Source organism: Leptopilina boulardi, unplaced genomic scaffold (genome assembly GCF_019393585.1).
Source record: "Leptopilina boulardi isolate dan_hultmark-lab unplaced genomic scaffold, ZJU_Lbou_2.1 LbouV2_229, whole genome shotgun sequence".
In the NCBI taxonomy this organism is placed as follows: domain Eukaryota; kingdom Metazoa; phylum Arthropoda; class Insecta; order Hymenoptera; family Figitidae; genus Leptopilina; species Leptopilina boulardi.
The window spans coordinates 583,046-605,970 of NW_026137784.1; the positions used below are offsets into that span (position 1 = coordinate 583,046).

General features: G+C 25.7%; 3 protein-coding genes across 6 annotated transcripts in view; 2 read left to right on the plus strand and 1 right to left on the minus strand.

Annotated features, from left to right (window-relative positions):
• The first annotated feature begins 293 nt into the window (after positions 1 to 293).
• Positions 294 to 6,511, plus strand: LOC127280120 (transport and Golgi organization protein 6 homolog). Of its 2 annotated transcripts, none has more exons than XM_051302954.1 (10): positions 294 to 435; positions 1,066 to 1,154; positions 1,230 to 1,347; positions 1,438 to 1,663; positions 1,741 to 2,250; positions 2,325 to 3,518; positions 3,584 to 3,788; positions 3,856 to 4,007; positions 4,109 to 4,456; positions 6,363 to 6,511. In XM_051302954.1, the coding sequence occupies exons 2-9, from the start codon at positions 1,109 to 1,111 to the stop codon at positions 4,400 to 4,402; spliced, it is 2,745 nt and encodes a 914-aa protein (XP_051158911.1). In that variant the 5' UTR covers positions 294 to 435; positions 1,066 to 1,108; the 3' UTR covers positions 4,403 to 4,456; positions 6,363 to 6,511. The 2 variants fall into 2 exon arrangements, with proteins under 2 accessions (XP_051158911.1, XP_051158912.1); XM_051302955.1 differs by lacking the exon at positions 294 to 435 and adding an exon at positions 566 to 587.
• LOC127280119 (rab3 GTPase-activating protein catalytic subunit) overlaps positions 6,079 to 22,925 on the minus strand; it is a 39,655-nt gene continuing 22,808 nt past the window's right edge. Inside the window, exons 7-13 of the mRNA XM_051302953.1 lie at positions 8,998 to 9,055; positions 8,835 to 8,913; positions 7,928 to 8,259; positions 7,418 to 7,517; positions 7,032 to 7,351; positions 6,747 to 6,950; positions 6,079 to 6,521 (exon numbers count right to left, since the gene is read on the minus strand). Of these exons, the coding sequence (XP_051158910.1) occupies positions 6,303 to 6,521; positions 6,747 to 6,950; positions 7,032 to 7,351; positions 7,418 to 7,517; positions 7,928 to 8,259; positions 8,835 to 8,913; positions 8,998 to 9,055 (1,312 nt within the window). The 3' untranslated portion in view covers positions 6,079 to 6,302. The remainder of the gene's footprint in view (positions 6,522 to 6,746; positions 6,951 to 7,031; positions 7,352 to 7,417; positions 7,518 to 7,927; positions 8,260 to 8,834; positions 8,914 to 8,997; positions 9,056 to 22,925) is intronic.
• Positions 14,780 to 22,925, plus strand: part of LOC127280121 (uncharacterized) — a 28,815-nt gene continuing 20,669 nt past the window's right edge. The window contains exon 1 of one of the 3 annotated variants that reach the window (XM_051302958.1): positions 14,780 to 15,195. In XM_051302958.1, the coding sequence (XP_051158915.1) occupies positions 15,192 to 15,195 (4 nt within the window). In that variant the 5' untranslated portion in view covers positions 14,780 to 15,191. The remainder of the gene's footprint in view (positions 15,196 to 22,925) is intronic. The other 2 variants (XM_051302957.1, XM_051302956.1) reach the window with 2 other exon arrangements.

Consider the following 22,925-nt stretch of genomic DNA (forward strand, 5'->3'; position numbering starts at 1 on the left):
TTGAAAATGATAATTTTTTGAATCTATTATTTAACGGTGGGCGACTGGAAATTCTTTTTTATAAATTGAAAAATTAATAACTTATATCTTGAAAATTTATTCCTAAAAAGTTTTTAATTAAATTTATTTTACAGTGTTTATTTAAAATCGTTATTTTTCACTTAATATTTATTTTAATAATTGAAATTTGAATTTTGTATCATGGCGCGAAATTCAAATATTCGCGCCTAATTTCTATTGGTTGAGAAAAACATATGTCTCAGTGTTGATTCAACCAATGAACGAGCTTAATTTTTTTGCAATTGCGCAGTTACAATCTTCCATTTTTTTTATTTCTGTAGACCCACGTTTTTTTTGTTGAAAGTACAAATTAATATAATATTTAATATTTTCATGTTTATTTAAAGAAAAAATATGTAATTAGAACTGTTAAAGGTAAGTCTAAAATATTATTTATAAAATATAATGCTTTATGCGATAATTTAACGTCCCAAGTGCTTGCTATTTAAAACCTAACCTATAAACTTTTCAACTTTAAATTAAAATGTTTTTAACTTCTTGTTATTAAAATAATTGTTTATAAGAAAGTAAAACACATAAATACAAATATTTATTTAAATCTTATGTGTATTTATGAATATTATTTAATTTAAGGTCCACGTGTTTGTGGGATTTAAAACCTAACCTAAGTTGTCAATTTTAAATGTTTTGTTTTCAATCTTTGAATCTTTTCAAAAATAATAATTTATTAGAATCATATTAATTTTTACAAATAATAAGTATTATTTATTTTTTATTATGCAAATTTTATATCAATTATTTAATTTATTAAATATTATTGATTTTAATAAAATTGACTAATTTGAAAAATTAAATAACTTAATAATAAAGTAAATATTTTATTTAATAACATTTTTATGAACTCAAATTAATAATAAAATTTTAATTATACAAATTCATTAACAAATAATTTAATATGTTTTATTAAATTTTTTAAAGAAATTTAAATTCTATTTATTCATTAATTGAAAGGAAAAAAGTAAATCTTTAAAATATTTTGTGCAGGTGTAAATTATTCATCGAGTGTTGAAAACATTAAAAAAAAAAAATGGATTTGGTAAAAGTGCTAGAAGTTTTAATGAATCCAAACATAAGTATGATATTTTTATTTTATAAAGAGTGAACCTATAATTATTTACCTAGTTAAAATTCTTATCTAATATTTTTAGAAAATGACAATTCCGATGAAGAATGTTGTTTAGAGGCAATAATAAAAAAGGCAAATTTCCATTTGTCAGAAGAAATTAGAAATGAAATAAAAAACATAAATTCGGAAAATAGTTTAATGTAAGTCTTTTTTTTTAAGTTTAATTATTTTTTAATTATAAAAGAAAAATCATGTTAGATAAAATGTAAAATTATTTTTTTCAATTTCAGTAAACAGTATTTGTATATTATTCTATTTGTTTTGAGAGAATTAGAAAAAATGGATTTAGGAACAGAAGAAAATATGCTCAGTGTTAGTCAATATCAAATTATTAAAAAAGCCATTGGTTTTGCAACATCAATTGGTATAATTTCATGTTTATTACCAGGAATTCAAATGGAAAATTCACCTGTAACTCAATCACGATTTAGCCAAGAAAATTTGTCAATTATGCAGGTATTTAATCGACTTTATTTTAATTTAAGTTACCAATACCTAATTTTTTAATTTCAAAATTGTTTTCTCTCTTTCAGAAATACGAACGATTGTGTGATACGTCGAAAATATTTTTAAATTCTTTCTCTAATTTATGTTTACGTCCAGTATTACTTCCTTATCTTGGTTCATTGTTTGCGGCATTATTACAATTATCATTTGCACCATTAAAAAAGCCGAATTCTAATGCAGAAACTAATATTGAATTTAAAATGACAAATGAATTATATTTACAATTAAAAAGTGAACAAATTGAATTTCAATCAAAATTGAAAAAATTAATTAATCTATGTCCTCAAAGTGAAGTTATTAAAGAATTCATGATTTTACATGGTGCAAAAAAATCACCAAAATGGTTATGTGATAATGTTAAAAATTTATTAATTGAATCAATTATTCAACCATATGGAGTTATGTCATTGATAGAAGCAATTTGTGAAGATACAAATGAATCTGGTAATTGGCAAAAATTAGATATTGTTGCTAAATTAATATCCGTTTCACATGGCGATAATCATGAAGAATATTACAACTCTATTTGTTCTCAGGTAAAAAAAAAATTATACTTTTTTTTTTGAATATAAAAATTTAATTAAAATTATTTTTTAAATTACACTTTTAGTTATTAGATATTTTAATGGCAAAAAATTTAAAATACGGACCAACAATTGCAAATTCTTGTATGACAGCAATTTATGAAGTGAATCCAGATATTTGTCGAAGAAAAATATTTAATATAATAGCAGAGCCATTTTTATTAATAAATTCTGATAATAATTCTATGATTTTAAAAACTGAAGAAGAAATATCAAATTCAATAGAAACACTATCAAAATGTTTTTTGAGCAATGAGGCAGATTTTAAAACACTACCAATTGAATTAATTTACAAAATTGCTGTTCCTTTATTTTATTTACATTTAAAAGCATCACAAAGTATTTATCAACATCGTGAAAAAATTCGACAATTATTATTGAAAATACTCGCAAATGAATTAATGAGAGAAATGATATTTGCGTCATTTCTTCAAATTTCCAATGATATTGAATTAGAAGAAAATTTTGGAAATAAATTATCATTTCAATTTGGTTCAACTGGTGGTTTTGAAATAGTGTCAAAAAATGTTGAATTAAATTATGAAGAAATTGTCAATATTCTCTTTGATCTTGTACAACATGATGAAATTCTCGCCAATTCTTTATTTAATTTTCTAATGAAGACATTGTCGAAATTTCAAGAAATTGAGAAAAATAATTTATTAGAAACAAATTGTGATTTAATTGAAAGAGTGACGAAACAATTGGCAATTGTACAACTTGTTTCGAATCTTGCGAATACGAAAAAAGTTCAAGAAGCACAGATTAAAATGCCAAAACCACTTTTATTGTTTATTGAAACAATTTGTAAAAACAAGAAAAATAATGATGATGATGCTGATAGTTTTGATATTTTGTATATTAGTTTAATGTTAGTGAAGATAATATTAACAGACAGAGGGAAACCACAGGATTGGAGGCCTTTTGATGAATTTAGTCAATTTTTGGAAAATGAAAAAAAATTCAATAAACTAACAGAACAGACTAAAAGTTTAATTAATGAAATTATTAATATTATTCGTTTGCGTTCATCTTCGCAAAAATTTTACGACATGTCAGTTGATCCTAATCGAAAAAGTGAATTTGACAAGGCTTTGGAAGATTTAACAGATCCACTACTTCCGGTACGTGGTCATGGAATTATTGCATTGACAAGATTAATTGAAACATCAAATCCCGATGCAATTGCTAAACAAGATGTTCTTATTTATTTATTTCAGGTAAGTTTATCAACATTATTTTTTAATTTATAATAATAATAATTATAAATAATTTTTTTCTTCAGGAAAATCTCAAACATGAAGATTCGTTTATCTATTTAGCGACAATTAATGGAGTTTGTGCTCTTGCAACACATTTTCCACAAAAAGTCATTGAGATTCTTGTTCAGGAATTTATTGACATGCCACAAAGAACAAGTACTGGTGAAATTGCACCAGAAACAAGGGCAAAACTTGGAGAAATATTAATGAAAACTACAAGAGCTTTAGGTAAATTGGAAGATTAAAAAAAAAAAATTTCTGTTTATAATTGTGTCACAATTAAATTTTTTTTCAGGTGAAATGGCCCCGAAATATAAAACATTATTGATCAATGCTTTTTTATGTGGAACACGAGATTCTGATCCTCTTGTACGCTCATCGAGTCTCTCGTGCCTTGGAGAATTGTGTAAAGTTCTTGGTTTTAAAGTTGGAAATCTTATAACTGAGGTAATAATAATTTTTTAGTATTAAAAAATAATTGATTTCGCCTTAATTATATTAAAAAAAAAAATTTCTCAGATAATTAGCGATAAATTTCTATATTCTAGATTCTCTATTGTATTGGTTGCATAATAAAAACCGATAAGGATTATCAATGTAGAAGAGCAGGTGTTTTGGTAGCGACACTTTTACTACGAGGACTTGGAAAAGATATGCTGACAAGTTTAGGAAACGATCTTGTCATATTATATCGAGGACTGATACATTTGAGAGATAAAGACGATGATTCTGTATTGCGATTACACGCACAATTGGCACTTGAAGAATTTGATGATGTTGTGAAAAATGTTCTATTCGCTAAGCCAAAATTGGAAAAAACTATATTTTTGCTCAACGATTGATTCGTTTTCAATTTTACGAATATAAAAAAAGAAATTATATTTAAAAAAAAAAAGGTTTATAAACAATGATTTTAATTATTTTACACCATTTTTTTATATTTTTTTAAACAAAGCATAATCAAAATCATTTTGTTTTATATAATTTTAATAATATTAATATTTATTCACTGTATTAAATAAAATTTTAATTCTTAAAATAGCAATTTTTTACCAAGTAATAAAAAAACTCTTATAATTATATCAATATTATAACAAATGAATATTTTTCTTTGTAATGCGCATTTGAAAAATCGAATTTCATTTAAAAATATATATAAATTATCGACATAGAAATCTACATTACCGACTGATAGTAAAAAAGATTTTTTGAAAAATGAAAATATAAAAAATTACCGACCTAGGAATCTACCTTACCGACTGTTGGTAATTACCGACGGATGGTTAAACAGATTTTTGAAAAATGAAAATATAAAAAATTACCGACATAGGAATCTACCTTACCGACTGATGGTAAAAAAGATTTTTTAAAAAATGAAAATATAAAAATTACCGACCTAGGAATCTACCTTACCGACTGATGGTAAAACAGTTTTTTGAAAAATGAAAATATAAAAAATTACCGACCTAGGAATCTACCTTACCGACTGATGGTAAAACAGTTTTTTGAAAAATGAAAATATGAAAAATTACCGACCTAGGAATCTACCTTACCGACTGATGGTAAAACAGTTTTTTTGAAAAAATGAAAATATAAAAAATTACCGACCTAGGAATCTACCTTACCGACTGTTGGTAATTACCGACTGATGGTAAAACATTTTTTTTGAAAAATGAAAATATAAAAAATTACCGACCTAGGAATCTACCTTACCGACTGTTGGTAAGGTAGATTCCTATGTTGGTAATTTTTTATATTTTCATTTTTCAAAAATCTGTTTTACCATCAGTCGGTAAAGTAGATTCCTAGGTCGGTAATTTTTTATATTTTCATTTTTCAAAAAATCTGTTTTACCATCAGTCGGTAATTACCAACGGTCGGCAAGGTAGATTTCTGTGTCGGTAATTTTTTATATCTTCATTTTTCAAAAAAACTGTTTTACCATCAGTCGGTAAGGTAGATTCCTATGTTGGTAATTTTTTATATTTTCATTTTTCAAAAATCTGTTTTACCATCAGTCGGTAAAGTAGATTCCTAGGTCGGTAATTTTTTATATTTTTATTTTTCAAAAAATCTGTTTTACCATCAGTCGGTAATTACCAACGGTCGGCAAGGTAGATTTCTGTGTCGGTAATTTTTTATATTTTCATTTTTCAAAAAAAACTGTTTTACCATCAGTCGGTAAGGTAGATTCTTAGGTCGGTAATTTTTTATATTTTCATTTTTCAAAAAACTGTTTTACCATCAGTCGGTAAGGTAGATTCCTAGGTCGGTAATTTTTTATATTTTCATTTTTCAAAAAAATCTGTTTTACCATCAGTCGGTAATTACCAACGGTCGGTAAGGTAGATTTCTGTGTCGGTAATTTTTTATATTTTCATTTTTCAAAAAATCTGTTTTACCATCAGTCGGTAATTATCAACAGTCGGTAAGGTAGATTCTTAGGTCGGTAATTTTTTATATTTTCATTTTAAAAAAAAATTTTTTACCATCAGTCGGTAAGGTATATTTCGGTTGGTATTGTTTATATTCTTATATTTCAAAATTTTTTACAATCTTGTTAATTTTTTTAACCATCTACAGTGAAATCCACGTATATTAGATTTTAAGGGATCAGGAAAAAATCCCGATTTAAGCGGGAATCCGAATTATACGATTCTGATATACGTGGATTTCACTGTACTTACAATTTCTGGTGCTTTTTTTCTAGATAAAAAGAATAATATAAAATTGCTATGTAAATTAAAAGAACATCGTGTCCTCCGAAAATGCACCAGCTAATCGAATATTATTTTGTTCAAGGCAAACGTATAATCGCTGTGGTTGTGGAGTCGACAAGGGTGAAGGTCTAGGCGTGACTGCTCGCAAAATGAATTCCTTGCTCGAGGGTTCAGAGAAAGATCTATGTTTTCCATCTCCCGCCGCATCTACTTCTTCTGCATTTGATGCTGTATGAGAAACCTATATACAAAAAAAAAAAATATTCATCCCAATCATTTTAAATTTAAATTTTATTCACAGAAAACTAATTTTCAATTTGAATTTTCTGCAGACAATAATTTTAAATTTATTAAAATTATAATTTTTGTTTAAAATTATTAATAATAATAAAGATATATTTTTTTCTTATAAATTTTTTTTTTCTCATTAAAGTGAAATTTACTTTTGTTTTTGGTAAACACTGACCTTCTGTGCCTCGCAGAAAAGTTTTATTATCTCTGTGCCAATGTTTCCTCTCGAACCATTTGGTACAGAAACTTCTTTGCCTCTCATTAGTTGCATAACGAACGACGTGACTTCTTGCTTGTCGCAATTTTCGGCAAATTTACTTTGCAACGATTTCACCTGCTCAATCAATCCTTCTTCAACTTCTAATTCTCTAATGATGTCCTATAGAAAAAAAAAAGGAATGGCTTTAACAATTTTATATTTTTATTTCTCTTATATTTTTGGAGATTTCTTTTTTTTTACCTCGTAAAAATGCATTTTTTGATTAACCGGTTTACTCGCGAGTTGCAATTTATTTTGTATATTTTGCACGACATTTTGAATATTTGGTCGTGCCTCCACTTTTTGTTCGCTGAGAGTGACAAGTGCAGCATGAGTGAGAACCGGTAATAAAAGTTGTGCGACTTGACCAATACGCCTTGAATTTAAGTAAATAAGAGCTTTCTCTGCCTCTCGTGTATCATCAAACAATCGCTTTTGCCGATGAGCTGGAACAGGTTGCGCTGAACTCCAAGTTGTCGTCCAAGCATTATCCGGAAGTAACATTCGCTGGGAAAGATGTCCTAATAAAAAAAAAATTATATTTTTCACTATAGATACAAATAGATATGAATTAATTTATTATTAACCTTTTGGTTGACCCCATTCGTCTAAAGTATCCTCTTCCACCCAATCGCGAGGCGAATACCAACGAATAAAATCCTGTAACACTGCTCCTGGATTAGCAGCCTGAAAAATAATTTTTTTTTTATAATTTTAATTCCTTTTTCATCAGTTTTTTCTTTAATTCTACTTCTATTTCTTTTAAAAAAAAAAATTATTCTATGTTTTGAGAGTTTTTGCTGCTAAAATTTCATAAAAATTTTTAATTTTCCGTATCAGAACATAAAGAAGTTGCGGTATTTAAAAATTCAATTCCCGACAATTTTGTAATTTCAAATATAAAAAAATGCTAAAGCACATGTTAAAATAAAGAAAGAAAAATAAATAAAAGTCTAGATATTTTTTTCTCGTGAGTTTATAATATAGACATAACTTTGAAAAATGAAGCCAATTTTAACTACCGGTTATTTTCCTAACTAGAACTCTCTTTTATAATGTACGATAATTTATTTTGGAAAAATTAATAAATACTATACTTTAAATGATTCCATGTCAGAAAGTAAAGAGGCGCTCATTAATCTTGCGCGCATTTCTGTGCCTTGTTTATCTGTTCCTAATTCCATCATAACTTGTGCATCTTCCTCCAATTGATCTTCAGTTTTTAGAACTTGATCCTGAGTCACTGGCAGGTATAAGGGATCCCCAGTTTTAACTAATCGAAAACTCGGATGTTTTGCCGATCTTCCTACTGGTCTGTTCCATAAGAAATGCTTTTCTTTTTTGTTATTTTTTTGTTGTGTCTCGTCTTGTTCACCAGGAACTGGTTCTTCATTTGAACATTCGTAGAATTCATCCTCCTCTTCTGAATCTGAGCAAATAAAACAAAAAAAATTATTTTTATTAAAATTAAAAAAAAAGTAAACAAATAATTGATAGTTATTTTTTTTCATTCAGTGGAATTGGAAGTGAAAGTAAAGATGTAAAAACGGAAATTTTTTTTTTTTCATCTTCTATTGTCACTAGATTCACATGATCGTGTTGCGTAAATATTGTTTTGCTGAGAAAAATTAACACAAAACTTAATTACGTTTTTTGTAACGAGTATAATTTTTTTTAGAGAGAAATTTCTTTTTCCCGGTATAATCGTGTTGACCGCCAGTTAATTAACGATAATTGTCGACAAGAGAGTCGATTAATCAGAGTGCAAAATAAAAATGTAACTCTCCAACTCACTGAAATTTGCATCTTTCACAAAACTTTTTCATCAATTAATTCTCATAAATAAAAATTTTCTTTTTTAAAAAAAAAAAATGAAACTGTATGGAATCTTCATTTATCTCGAGTTATTTATAATTCAAGAAGATAAATATAAAAATTAATTGAAGAGATGCAACAAAATATAAAATTAAAAGAATTTGTTTTTAAGATATTTTTTTTTGATACCTGTTTCCATGTCTTTAAATTCGGCCTGAGAGACAGCTTCTTCTCTTGTTTTTCTTAAATGAATGCAATGATTTATCATCTGTAAATAAAAAAAGAAATTATCAATCGACGAATCGTTTTTTTTTTAAACAATTTTTTGTAGCATGTTTTCAAATAAAATTACCTGAAGTTTTTGATGAAGTAAACAGGTGTGCACGCAATCAGGAGTACCAGGCGTCAAACTGTAACAATAAAAATAAAATCAAGGAAATTAAAAAAAAAAGAAAATTTTGAATATTTTTTTTATCATCTTTTAAAAGAAAATAGAAAAATTTCGAAATTTTTCAAGGTAAAAAAATAATTTCTCACGTACAACAAAAAAAAAAAAATTCGCAGATTATAATTCAAAAATAGAAATGAGATATATAAGAGGAAAATCAAATGGAGATGAATTCATGAATATTTATATTACAATATTATCACCTTTTTCCCACAGTTGAGACTTTAAATCTCAACTAAACGAGTTGTTTACTATCTCGCAATGTAATTTTTAAATTGCGATTTATTTAAATACAGGCCAATATATGAAAGGGACATTATCTTATTTTCCATACGAAATTAACGATTGACAAGAAATACAAGATATTTCAACCAGTTTTCAAGTTTCGATAATAAATATTTTAATTATTTTAAAGACCATTTCCTTTTACCATTGAGAATTAATAGAAATTATTTCAGTCTCATTTGAAGCTAACTGATGAAAATATTTTTTTTAAAAATTACAAAATTTCATTAATTATTTTTTTCTTTAATTAGGGTAATCGGTACAATGATTGGCCCCCCTAAGAAAATTTTTATGTTTGACTTACTGTCGAATTCACACCATATGTCAAAAAAATATTTGAGAAACACTAATCGCCCATAAATTTATTCTATTTTAAATATTAGTAATTAGAAAAAAATAGGAAAATTTTAAATAACAGATATGTTAAGAAAATAATGCAAATGTCAGAAAATACATTTATTGGCCTTAAAAACATAGTGATTGGCAGTTGCCAATAATTGTATCATTGGCCTCTGTAAGTTTTTAAATACAATGATTGGCCACCTTTCCTATTAACATGAAGTTATTAGAATTATATTTAAAAAATTTTTAATTTATTATATCTTTTTATTTTTTATTAATAAAAATTATTTATTTAATATATAATATCTCTTTGTACTTTTTACAGTACTCTGAATCGTGCTTTGTCTTTGGCATTTTTTAAACACTAAATAAATAAATTAGCTAAATAAAATCACTTTTTTGCATTCACGCATGAGGTAAACGTTTTTGTGACAGCAGATAAATATAACCTGTACTTTTTTGAAAGCAACAGAGGCGACACTGGTGGCAAAATAAAATGTTGAATTTTCAGATAAGGCCTAAGCAGAATAGATTCTTGAACGGGAACGCAATCGTAAACGGAAACGTAAGAATGAGTAAGAGAAGGATAACAAATATCTTTATTCTTTTCTCACTCATTCTTACGTTTCCGTTCAAGGTTGCGTTCCCGTTCAAGAATCTATTCTGCTTTGGCCTTTATTGGCCCCTATCGTTGTACAATGATTGGCCGTGGGCAAAAATTGTAATTTAAGGTTATTTAACATTTTTACATAAACAGACTTATTAAAAACAAATATTTTAGTGTTGTAAAAAATGTTTGATAATATTTTACAATATTTTTGAAAACTACAGTCATTGGCCTCTTTAGCCACCATGGCCAATCATTGTATTTTCGTACAATTCAAAGAGGGTATTATTGGCCTCCCAATAAATTAAAAAAACGTTATATTTTTAAATAAAAAACTATTTTATCGTGTATTTGTAACCACTGCAAGTTTATATAAGAACAAATTTTCTTAAAAACATATTTTTACACTAAAAAATTTCTAATCTTTTATTAGGGTACACTACTGATCACCATAGTATTCTTTGCTGTCAAACTTTGTTTTCAGAACACGTAAATAAATAATTAAATTTAAATTAATAATGAAGGACCAGATAATCCCGACTGAAATGATCGCAGCGTAATTGTGTGAAGTTTATTAAGCATAAATTGAAAAATGATTTGATGTTAGTTCTTTCTTATTATATTTATATTTCATCAAGACGGCCAACCATTGTAGGGTGGCCAATCATTGTACCGATTACCCTATATTAGAAAAATATGTGAGAAAATTTTGTAATTTTTCGGAAAAAAAATAGTCAAAACTACTGTAAATAATAATAAACTCATTATAGAATGAAAAGTATGTAAATATGAAAATGAATATTCTTTTTAAATGGGGGGAATGAATCTTCCCACAAGCTTCTGTCTCATTCGTATAATAATAATTATTCTTATCTCACATATTTGTTCCCTTGGCCCTTTCTAATATGTAACTGCGCATGCTTATATATGATCAACTTGAACTCCTTGAAATGTTTTAAATTCTCATTTCCTCTACAAAAAAAAAAAATTTTTGCCTCACAGAGAAGTTGCGGCATTTCCCTTGTGTGGCGAATGTAAAAAAAAAAATTTATACACGAACTAATCAATTGAATTAATTACATCCTTTAAAAATTTCCACTTCACCGGAAAAAAAAAATAGTTAACAAAACTTTTTTTTCTAAATTCGTTTTTTAAAAATACTTTTTAAAAATACAATGAATGAAAATTAATAATATTTTTTAAAAAAATAGGAAATAAATTATAAATTATATTTTAATTAATAGAATAGAAAAAAAAAATTTAATTTAGAAAGAGAAAATAATATTAGAAACAAAAATTATTTTGCGAATTATACTACTTTGGGAGAAATTTAAAAAGAATGCTGCGGATAAAGGAAATGGATGTTGTGAAAAATTACAAGTTGGAGTTTTGCGAAAGCAAAGAAGAAAGTTCTTTAACGTTAATCTATGGAGCTAAAGACCCCTTTTTGCTCTATATAAACCAAGGGAAAAAATGTCTGAGAGTGAAATGAAAAAATTATATGAAAATTATCAATATCCGATTCTATTTTTTCAATTAACAATTTGTATTATTTTTTTTTATATATTTTTATATTTGCATTTTAATAACTTAAAAAAAAATTTCATTAATTTTTTTTTTATATAATTATTTTTATAAAGAGGGGAATTCCTCTTATTTTCATAAATGAGAATAATTGTAAATTGAAAAGTTTTATTATATCAATAATAAGTGATTTGTAATATTATAAAAGAGAAATTTGCTGATTTTCATAAACAATATTTTTCATCATTGACATATTATATTATGAAAGATATATATAATAATAATTTCGAAGAATTTGATGATAAGTTAAGTAATGATTAATAGGAAAAAAAAAAACTTTTTATCATTGGTCAATATCCCTGTATAAATTATATATTTTATTTGTAAATAATTTAATTTCAAGAAAAGACAATTAAGAGAATCCTCTTTTTTTTAATATAAAAATGTCTATAAAAATATTTTAGATAATTTTTAAAGTAATTTATACTAAACTCACAAATTATGTAGGCGTTTTTTTTTTTTTAAAAAAAAAGTATCATTATAATAGCCGTATTATTGTAAATGATGTAATGTCAGTTTTTTTTTATAGATACCATCGCAGAAAGGCAATTTAATAGTGAAAATATTTGAAAAGAAATCTATAATTTGATGAGTGTGATATAGTCATTGTTAAAATTTACATTCACATCTGCATCGTCTTCAAATTAAATTTTTTTTTTAATTCATAAAGGTCAAATTTAATCGCACTTGAGAAATAAAAAAAAAATTTCCTAATTTTTTAAAATTCTTTTTGTACTGTAATTATAAAAAATTTTACCAATTTTAAAATAATATTAATAAAAATTATTTGTAAAATTTAATTTTTTTATTACTTTCAGTTTTTTTATTAAAATTAATTTCATTTTCTTGATTAAAAAATAATTTTCTATTTACAAAATATATAAAGAAAATTGTTTTGTTAATGAGATTTTCTATAAATTATTTAATACAATATTGGCCTTTTTAATTTGATAAAAATTGTCTTTAATTCAAAAAAAAAAAAAAAAAAGAAACTTTAATGAATGAAATATTTTCAACGATTGAAAAATGAGGAATGACTTCGAATAAATTTTACTCAACGGAATTTTCTTTGATTGATAGAGAAATTTTTCAATATGAATGAAAGTTTGAGTGAATGAAATTTTTTTTCTTTCAAGTTAATATTATTCTTTTAAATTAGAAAAATATTGTTTTTTTTTTCTAAATTTTTGAAACTTAATATTAATTTTATAAAAAATAAAACTGAATTATTGAAAAAAAAAAAAATTTCTTATACAAATTTTTACATAATAAAATTTTCTAGCTACCGAATTTTTGTTTAGCAGAATTTTTATTTTATTGTCATTTAATTTACATGGAATTTTTATTTAACAGAATTTTCATGGTGTCTACTAAAAATCTGAATTAAAATTCCAGGAGGACTTTTTCAGGACTTTCCAGGACAAATTTCTTATTTTTCCAGGACATTAAATTGGATGACCTTAAGGAATAAAAAAATTTTTAGTTTAACTATATTGTTTTCAGAAATTATTAAAAAAAGTAATTAATCATGTAAATTTTCATTTTACTTATTTAATGAATTTTTTTTTAACTTGATTGACAAAAATTATAAATTTTTGAAAATTTAAAAGCAAAATATAAAAAAAATTCAAGGACAAAAATTAAAAATTCCAGGACTTTCAAGGACTTCCAGGACTAGTAGACACCCTGAATTTTAATTTAATCGAATTTTTAAATGACAAAAATTCCAATTCACCGAATTTTAATTTTATCCGAATTTTCATTTGTTCGCAAATTACAAATGACCGAAATTTTTCTATTGATTGTTTGTTTATGGTCATTTGTAATTTCGGATAAATAAAAATTCGGCGTCTTAAAAATTGTATCAATTAAAAATTCGGACAAATTGAAATTCGAATAAATTAAAATTCGGTGAATTGTAAATTTTGTCATTTGAAAAATTTCGAATCACATAAAATTCCATTGAATAAAAATTTTTATTTTATTGTCATTTAATTTAATCGAATTTTTAAATGACAAAAATTCTAATTCACCAAATTTTCATTTGTTCGCAAATTACAAATGACCGAAATTTTTCTGTTGATTGTTTGTTTATGGTCATTTGTAATTTCGGATAAATAAAAATTCGGCGTCTTAAAAATTTTATCAATTATAAAATGCGGATAAATTAAAATTTTTATTTGAAAAATTTCGAATCACATAAAATTCCATTGAATACAAATTTTGTTTTATTAAATTCGGTATCTAAAAATTTGTATAAAAAGAAAATCTATCAAATTTTTTAATTCGAAAATTGAAAATTCGTCCTAAAAAAAATAAATTCTAATAAAATAAAATTTCAAATAAAAATTCTTATTAATAATTTTGGGAAATTCATGCGTCTCTAAAATCAATGCATTTTTCTCATTAAAAAAAAAAAAAAGGAAATAAATTTTTTCATACAAAATGACCTAAATATTTAAATTGATTATATATTATATATATTGAGAATCCCATTTAAAATTCTTTATGTATTTCTCGATGCATTTCTCAATAATAATAATAATTTCATATGCTATGGTATTTTTGTTTCGTGTAAAACGGGAAATCTGAGGGAGTTTTAGGGCCTGATTGAAGTCAGTGCGTGCATGCATGCAACCTTATTGTATGAGTATACATAAACGCCGCACATTTCTCTAGAGTACCGTATATATATATATACAGGTAGAAATTATTATCGTTGCCTAACCAGAGCCCCAGAGAGAGAGAAAGAGAGAGAGAGAGAGAGAGAGAGAGAGACGCAACACTACTCTGACGAGAGAATCTTAAGGGGGTGGGGGAGTGGAAACTTGGTTTGGAATGGAGTGGAAGTACCGGCATGAGACAGGATTCCATGGGTTCGAAGCCAACCATGTCCGACAACTGGTTGCAGTCGAGCCTAAGATCGTGTTGCCGATGGCCACCGGGACCAACTGATTAGAAAAAAAAAATTAAATAAAAAAAAAAAAATTATTTTTAAAAATTAAAAAAAATTTCTGTTCAATTGAGATATAAAAAAATAATTTGTATCGAGTGACCAAAAGAGACCGCGCGACAACAGGTGGATCGTTTTACTCCGAGAGAACTGACACCAAAAGGAGTCGGGAAAAAAAAAAGAAAAAAAAAAAAAAACGAAAGGGGACTTACTTTGTTATACATATGGTGGTCAATTTTTTAACACGGAAGGTGTTTCCAAGGACAAATTTCCGAGTGAGGCGCCATGGATGATCAACGGTTGCCTTGAACTACGTCCAAGAAAACAATGAGTGAGTAGGATCATTGCTCCCAAGTTTCCGGACTCTTTGCCTCGCGTTTGCTAGTAAGAGCTCTCTTCGCGCGTCTTTTATTCGAACGGTGAATCGATCCTTGTCTCTCTATCTCTCTCTTCCTATTAAATAAAAAAAAAAAAAAATTTATATATTTTTATATTACAAAAAATTAATATTAAATGAATATCAAATACGATATTTTTTCCTCTTGACTATTTTTGTTAATTAATTAATAATAAAAAAAAAATTAGCAATGTTTCGAAAAAAATTTTTTAATAAGAAAACTCTTCCATATTTAAAAAAAATATTAATTAATTTTGAAAACTCGAAAAATAGTAAAAAAAAATATTTAATAATTTGCAAACGATTTATAAAATATATTTTTTTAATTTCTTCCCCTTTGGTGAATTATTATCAAACTAAGGGAACTTAGAAAACTCTCTTCCATATTTAAAAAAAAAAATATTAATTAATTTTGAAAACTCGAAAAATAGTAAAAAAAAAAATATTTGAAAAATTTGCAAACGATTTATAAAATATATTTTTTATTCCCCTTTGGTGAATTATTAATATAAAACTAAGGGAACTTAGAATAATTTTTTTCGTGCCCATAAATATATATATATATATATATATGAGTAGGAAAATTATCATTCATAATTGCAAATACACATACAATCTTATTCCTTTTACATATGCTATTTATTAATTTATGATAATCAACGTTTATAACTGTTCACTCTTGGACAGCTATACGCACTCTTAACAATAAACACGATAGTACCGTTTTTAAATTTGGTTTTAATAAGTATATATATATCATAAAAAAATGATAATTGAAAATGTAATCATGCAAAAATTAGCAAGAAAAATCTCCTCGTACATTACTTTCATTAATATAATAATTATAATAACAAGGAAAAGGATTATTAAATCATCTATGGAGGATCTGATTTTATTAATATAACTGCAACATTATATTATATTAGAATTTCAAATTCTGACTTATTATTATTTTTCAAATTGGTTAAAATCCCAACCACTACAATTGTATTACCATAAATATTTAATTCAAATAATTGGTTACTGGACTATTATCAAGTAAATATTTATTTGTATTATAATAACTATTTAATATTATTTATTTTATATTATTTGTTTTATATTATTTGTTTCAAATACAAAAATTATTTGTCCAAATACCAATTTATTCTATTTAAAATAAAAATTATTTGAATTCAATTATAAATTAAATAAATATTTATTGTACCAAATATATAATATTTACTTGAACCAAATAATTTTTATTTTAATTAAATAAACTGTATTTGAATAATTAATTTCTTTAAAACAAATATTTAACTGAATCAAATAAAAACTATTTGGTTCAAGTAAATATTTAATTTAATAATAATCAAGTAAACAATTATTTGAATCAAATATATATTTTTTTTAGTGTAAATTTGAATTAGTGAGAATTTGTTTACTAATTTAAATTAGTAAAAATTTCTACTAATTTTTAGTCATTTTTCACTAAAAATTTTAGTAAAAAAAAACAATATATAGAATAAAAATTATAAATATAAATAATGGTAATACTTTACCAAAAAAAAAAATTAGCAAAAAAATTTCTACTAAGAATTAGTAAACGAATTCTCCCGACTCTCTAAATCTGAATTAGTAAAAATGTTTACTAATTTTTGAATTAGTAACTCACTTTTTGCTTCTGAATTAGTAAAATTTTACTAATTATTAAGTAACTTTTACTAACAATTAGTAAAATTTTAGTTTAAGTTACTAATAATTAGTGAAATTTTACTAATTCAGAAGCAAAAAGTGAGTCACTAATTCAAAAATTAGTAAACATTTTTACTAATTCAGATTTAGAGAGTAATTCAAAAATTAGAGAGTGGAAAAAAATTTTAATTCCAAAAAAATATTGCTAAACTATAGAACAATACACGTGTTACCTGATAAATAAAATAAATAAATGATTCGCACTCCCGGGGGCAATAATAATACAGGTTCGATAGGATCTATCGGTTGGGATTCCTCAACAGCAATAAACACACTTTTTAAAACTCTCGCGAAATTCCATACTCGAAAAGAATTCACTCCACGCCCAATTCTCTAAATATATATATAAGAAATCCGCGCGATATACTTCAAATCGAGGAAAATTCATTTCTATTATTGCCACACATTGTTTATAAAAAAAAAGAAAAATTCATCTTTACCTCGCGCATAAAACAAACCGCGCTCGCAATTGATTTCAATTCAATGATCACAATCCTGTTTTATATAGCCGCAACGATACGTGATTTTCATGTTTTGCGGGTGTATGTGACAATCATTTTTGTGGTATTTATTCTTTTTATATAAATATATGTTTATAGATTTGAACCTTGGGTGTGGTGATAAGTGGAATTTTCTGTATATTTCCTTCATAACCGAATGTATTTACCTTCAAGTATATATTGTATATACTATGTGAATTATCTTAAAATATTCTGAATATATTTTTTTTTTTTCAATTATCTTCAACTATTTTCAAAGTATTTTTGAATTAATCTGAATTATCTTATATGTAAACTGTTTTATCTCAAGTATCTTAAAGTACTTTAAGATTATTTAAATAATTCAAAATACTTTTGATACTTGAGAGGGCATTCATAGTACTTCAAGGTACTTCGGATAATTCAAAATGCTTTAGATAATTTAAAATACTTTAAATACTTCAAGATAATTCAGAATATTTCTAGATAATCCAGGACATTCAAACAATTTCAAGTTACTTCAGATAATTACAAAATACTTCAGGATAATTTAGAATCTTTCTTCAAAGATATTTCAAGATAATTCAAAATTAGCTGAAGTACCTTGTAATACTGTGAATGATCTTAAAGTATTTAGAATTATCTCAAGTATCCTAACTTATCTTAAAGTATTCTGAATTATCTGAAGTACCCTAAAGAATATTTGGAATTTTTTTGATTTAACTGAAGTACCGTGAATTATCTTAAAGTATTTTGAATTATCTCAAGTATCCTGAAATACCTTCAAGTATTTTAAATTATCTGAAGTATCTTCAATGGCCTGAAGTATCCTAAAGTATACTTAGAATTATTTTGAATTATCTAAAGTATTCTGAAGTATCTTAAAAAATATTTGGAATTTTTTTTTGATTTATCTGAAGTATACTGTGAATTATCTTGAAGTATTTTAAATTATCTGAAGTATCCTCAATGGCCTGAAGTATTCTGAAGTATCCCAAAAGTATACTTAGAATTATTTTGAATTATCTGAAGTATTCTAAAGTATCCTAAAAAATATTTGGAATTTTTTTTTGATTTATCTGAAGTATACTGTGAATTATCTTGAAGTATTTTAAATTATCTGAAGTATTCTAAAGTACACTTAGAATTATTTTGAATTATCTGAAGTATCCTAAAGAATATTTGGAATTTTTTTGGTTTATCTGAAGTACCGTGAATTATCTTGAAGTATTTTGAATTATCTCAAGTATTCTGAAATACCTTCAAGTATTTTAAATTATCTGAAGTATCCTCAATGGCCTGAAGTATCCTAAAGTATAGTTAGAATTATTTTGAATTATCTGAAGTATCCTAAAAAATATTTGAAACATTTTTTTTATTTATCTGAAGTATACTGTGAATTATCTTGAAGTATTTTAAATTATCTGAAGTATCCTCAATGACCTGAAGTATTCTAAAGTATCCTAAAGTATATTTAAAATTATTTTGAATTATCTGAATTATTCTGAAGTATCCTAAAGAATATTTGGAATTTTTTTTGATTTATCTGAAGTATACTGTGAATTATCTTGAAGTATTTTAAATTATCTGAAGTATCCTGAATGGCCTGAAGTATTCTGAAGTTATAACTAAAGTATACTGAAAATTATTTTGAATTATCTAAAGTATTCTGAAGTATCCTAAAGAATATTTGGAATTTTTTTTTGATTTATCTGAAGTATACTGTGAATTATTTTGAAATATTTTGAAATATCAAGAATTATCTTGAAGTATTTAAAGTATCCTGAGTTATCTCAAGTATATATTGCGTATGAAGCAATAGTAGTATATGCGGGTTATTTTTTTTTGTCCAGAACTTTTTAAAAACTCACTACCAAAGATATATAATTGGATTGGTCCCCAGAGATCGCACTTAATTTTCTAAGCTTCCTTTTACCGAGTAGGCGCACCAATTAACTTTTCTTAAAAGACATCAATTGAATACGGAATCAAGTTTCTTTCCATGATTTCGAACTCGTTTCAAGAATTCTCAGGTTTCACGTATAAATGAAGTACATTTTAGGAGAAAATTCTAACTATAAATATATACGTCAATTATATATATATATAGGATTTTGTAAACCATATTGAAAAATATGTGATACACATTCAAAAAGAAACAATTTTTTTTTTTTAATTTTTTGTTTTTTTAAAATTCACTGATGGTTAATGCTCCTGTGTTTGTTAAGGTACAACTATAAATAGCTTTCTTCGTTGTTCTTTGTCGGCTGACCTTGAACCAAACTATAGTCAGAGCATAGTTGCATCGTTCGGTGAACATGGTACCTTCTTCCAAGCTAAGATCCTGAACGTATGTCGATTATTATATATATATTTTAAGAAAAATTCCTATACGAATTCGCTCCAATTAGTTTTAGAATTTATGTATATAGAAAGTCCTGTTATAGTCTTTTCTCTTCGCAAAGAGGCGTTAATTTTCATATATATATATTTATCTCTCAACTTAATATATCCATAAATATAAATTAATTCGCAATATTATATAATATTTCAGTATATATATATATATATATATATATATATATATATTTAATTACTTTTACGGTATATATGTTCGAATAATAGCATCAACTTTACTAATTTTTCAATACCCAAATCAAATTATAATAAACTTCATTAAGTTTCGAAATTTACAGAAAAATATTAGCAGAAATTTCCACTTATATTTTTTACTTTAATTAATTAATTAATTACATTAATTTTACAATAAGAGTAAAATTTTTATTTTTTCTGATGTTCTGTAAACCCAAAAAAATGATTCAAAACTTCAGATACATCCTTTCTGTTTTCTTTTATGAGGCTCCACTTGGAAAGATTACACGGAAAGTGCCCCCTGGAGGTTCTATCAGAATTCCGCTGGAACTTCCAACGTAATTCCGTCCGAATTCCATCGGAGTTCCAAAGAATTTCCAATGGGATTCCGACGGACTTCCAACGGAAGTAGGACTCTAAAAATTTTGAAAAAATTAATCAGAATTCCGTCAGAACTCTGTCGGAATCCCATCGAAAATTCTTTGGAACTCCAATGAAATTCCGACGGAATTACGTTGGAAGTTCCGGCGGAATTCTGATAGAACCTCCAGGGGGCACTTTCCGGGGAATCTTTCCAAATGGGGCATTCAAGGAATATACTTTTGAAATCTGAGTGGCATATTTCCAAATACAAAGGGCTAAAAAGACTTCAAACATTACTTTTTGGATTGTTCAAAGTAACTATTTTTATCGGTAAATTTAAGTAATAACCTCCATATCGGATCCTACATTTTGTTTTTGGAAATATAATGCCAATCAGATTTCAAAAGTATATTCCTTGAACTAAAATTTAAGCCATTATAAACATTAATTTAAAATGAAAAGAATTTAGGCGAGCAGGGGTTTTGGTTCTCTCGTTGTTTTACAAGTTATATATATATATTTAATTTCTTTTCCACGTTATTGTTATAGTTTTATATACCTATTTTGCCATATCAGTTTGCTTGTTATGTCATAAAAAAAGGAGTGAGGTATTTTAAAGATTTCTTCAATTTCAGTAAAATGAAAGTCTTTTAAAATCATTTTCTGCTCCATCTGGCGAAATAGTTTCGTTTCGCCTTGAATATATTCGTACTTTTTTTTTCACGGCACGCGGCTTTATAACTTTGGTGAATTAAAAATATTTCTTTTTTTTTGTATTTCATGAACCTGTATAGAGATTGCATAAGTTTCACGAGGTATTTATATTTATAGCATCCGCACGTTGAATTATTATTATTTCTAAAATTACAAATAAATGGTATTTTCGTGTTCTGAATTATATTTGTTGCAATCATATATATATATATATATATTTAGCAGTATTTGTTTTCACCTATTATTTGTGCCAATTATCGCAAATTGCTACTTTAGATAATAATTTATGCTTTTTCTTTCTCCTTACAATCTTTTATTTAAGAATAAACACTTCCTAATTCAATATTTCAATAAAGTATAATTTTCCCCCTTAATTTTTTTGGCATGCACGCAGTTTAATTCACGTTTTGCATATATTAAATATTCAGAATGTAACAAATTTACTGTCAATCATTAATTGTCTTCATAATAAAATAAAAATTTTTGCTTTTATATTTTTTGCTTCTTAAGTCCTGAATTTTCAATGAACGATTTTTTGTTTCCATTTCTTGTCACTCTTGAATTAAAAAAAAAATATTTGTAAAATTCGAAAGAAGAAAAAGTATTTTTTTTTTATTTAAAATTAAGAAAATGTCCCTTAACCTACATTTAGACGTTGGGGAAAATGAATTTACCTCGAATCGAGGAGTTCTCATTTCCGGAATTGCTTCTCAGTTTCCGTTCCTTGCAACTTCCTGATCAGGGCAAACCAATCGGTTGTCCACGTTTTTAAAAAAATTATAAGAAAAAAAAAGAAAAAAAAAAGTAATGACCGGTGATTGATTTATTTCAATTATTCCGCGCAAAGTGTCTCTCTTCTTGTCCCAGATATTTATTATTAATTTCGCCACAAAGAGACTTTCTCTCGCACGTATAAATTGACTTGTTATCCTCTCTACTCCTATATTATTAGGAATTTTTATTGCGATCACTTTCACCGCTCTATGAAATTTAGTATATAATATTTATAATTCATGCCGATTTGAAAACAATCTAGATTTTTATCTTTTGTTTATGAAGTCATTTATACCGTCAAAATGAAAAAAAAAGGACAAAAAAAAAATCATTTTATTTTTTCTATGAGAATATATTTTCTCTTCTGATTCTGATTTTATATATATATAGTTTTGCAAAATGTTGCATGAAAAGAAGTTATCTTGGAAATTTATAATTAGCGCTCTAGATATTTCGTATTTCCTTGTTATTGTCTTCTTTTTCTCTCGTTCATATTAGAGCTTTCCATTGTGTGCATACTTTCAGTATATTGGGATAAAATTAAAGTTCCCGCGCTATATATTGTAACCACAAAAAAAACATACATATTTTCTACGCACATGTAACTTCAATTTCACGTAATACAATTTCTTAAATCCGTTGAGATATATTTTTTTTAAATTATCAGAAAAATATGTGTGAAATGGACATCTTACGATAAACTAAATTTTAGGTTATTAGTAATAGTTTTATCTTAATTAAAACTTTATTTTTAGGTAAGTAAAATCAAAATCAGTTTTTTTAAAAAATATTTTGAATGTAATAATTAAATGTCAGTGGTTTATTTTAAGTGGAGATCCTCTTTGTATATTTTCACTTTAAAAATCGTAAACATAACCTAAAAATTTGTTTACCGTAAAGTCCCTTTCATATACCCAGATAGCACGTAAGCTTGCAGCAACCTTGCCGCGCAAAATTGCCAACCTTGCACGGCAAGCTTGCCGCAAGCTTTAAATGTCCCACCTGACT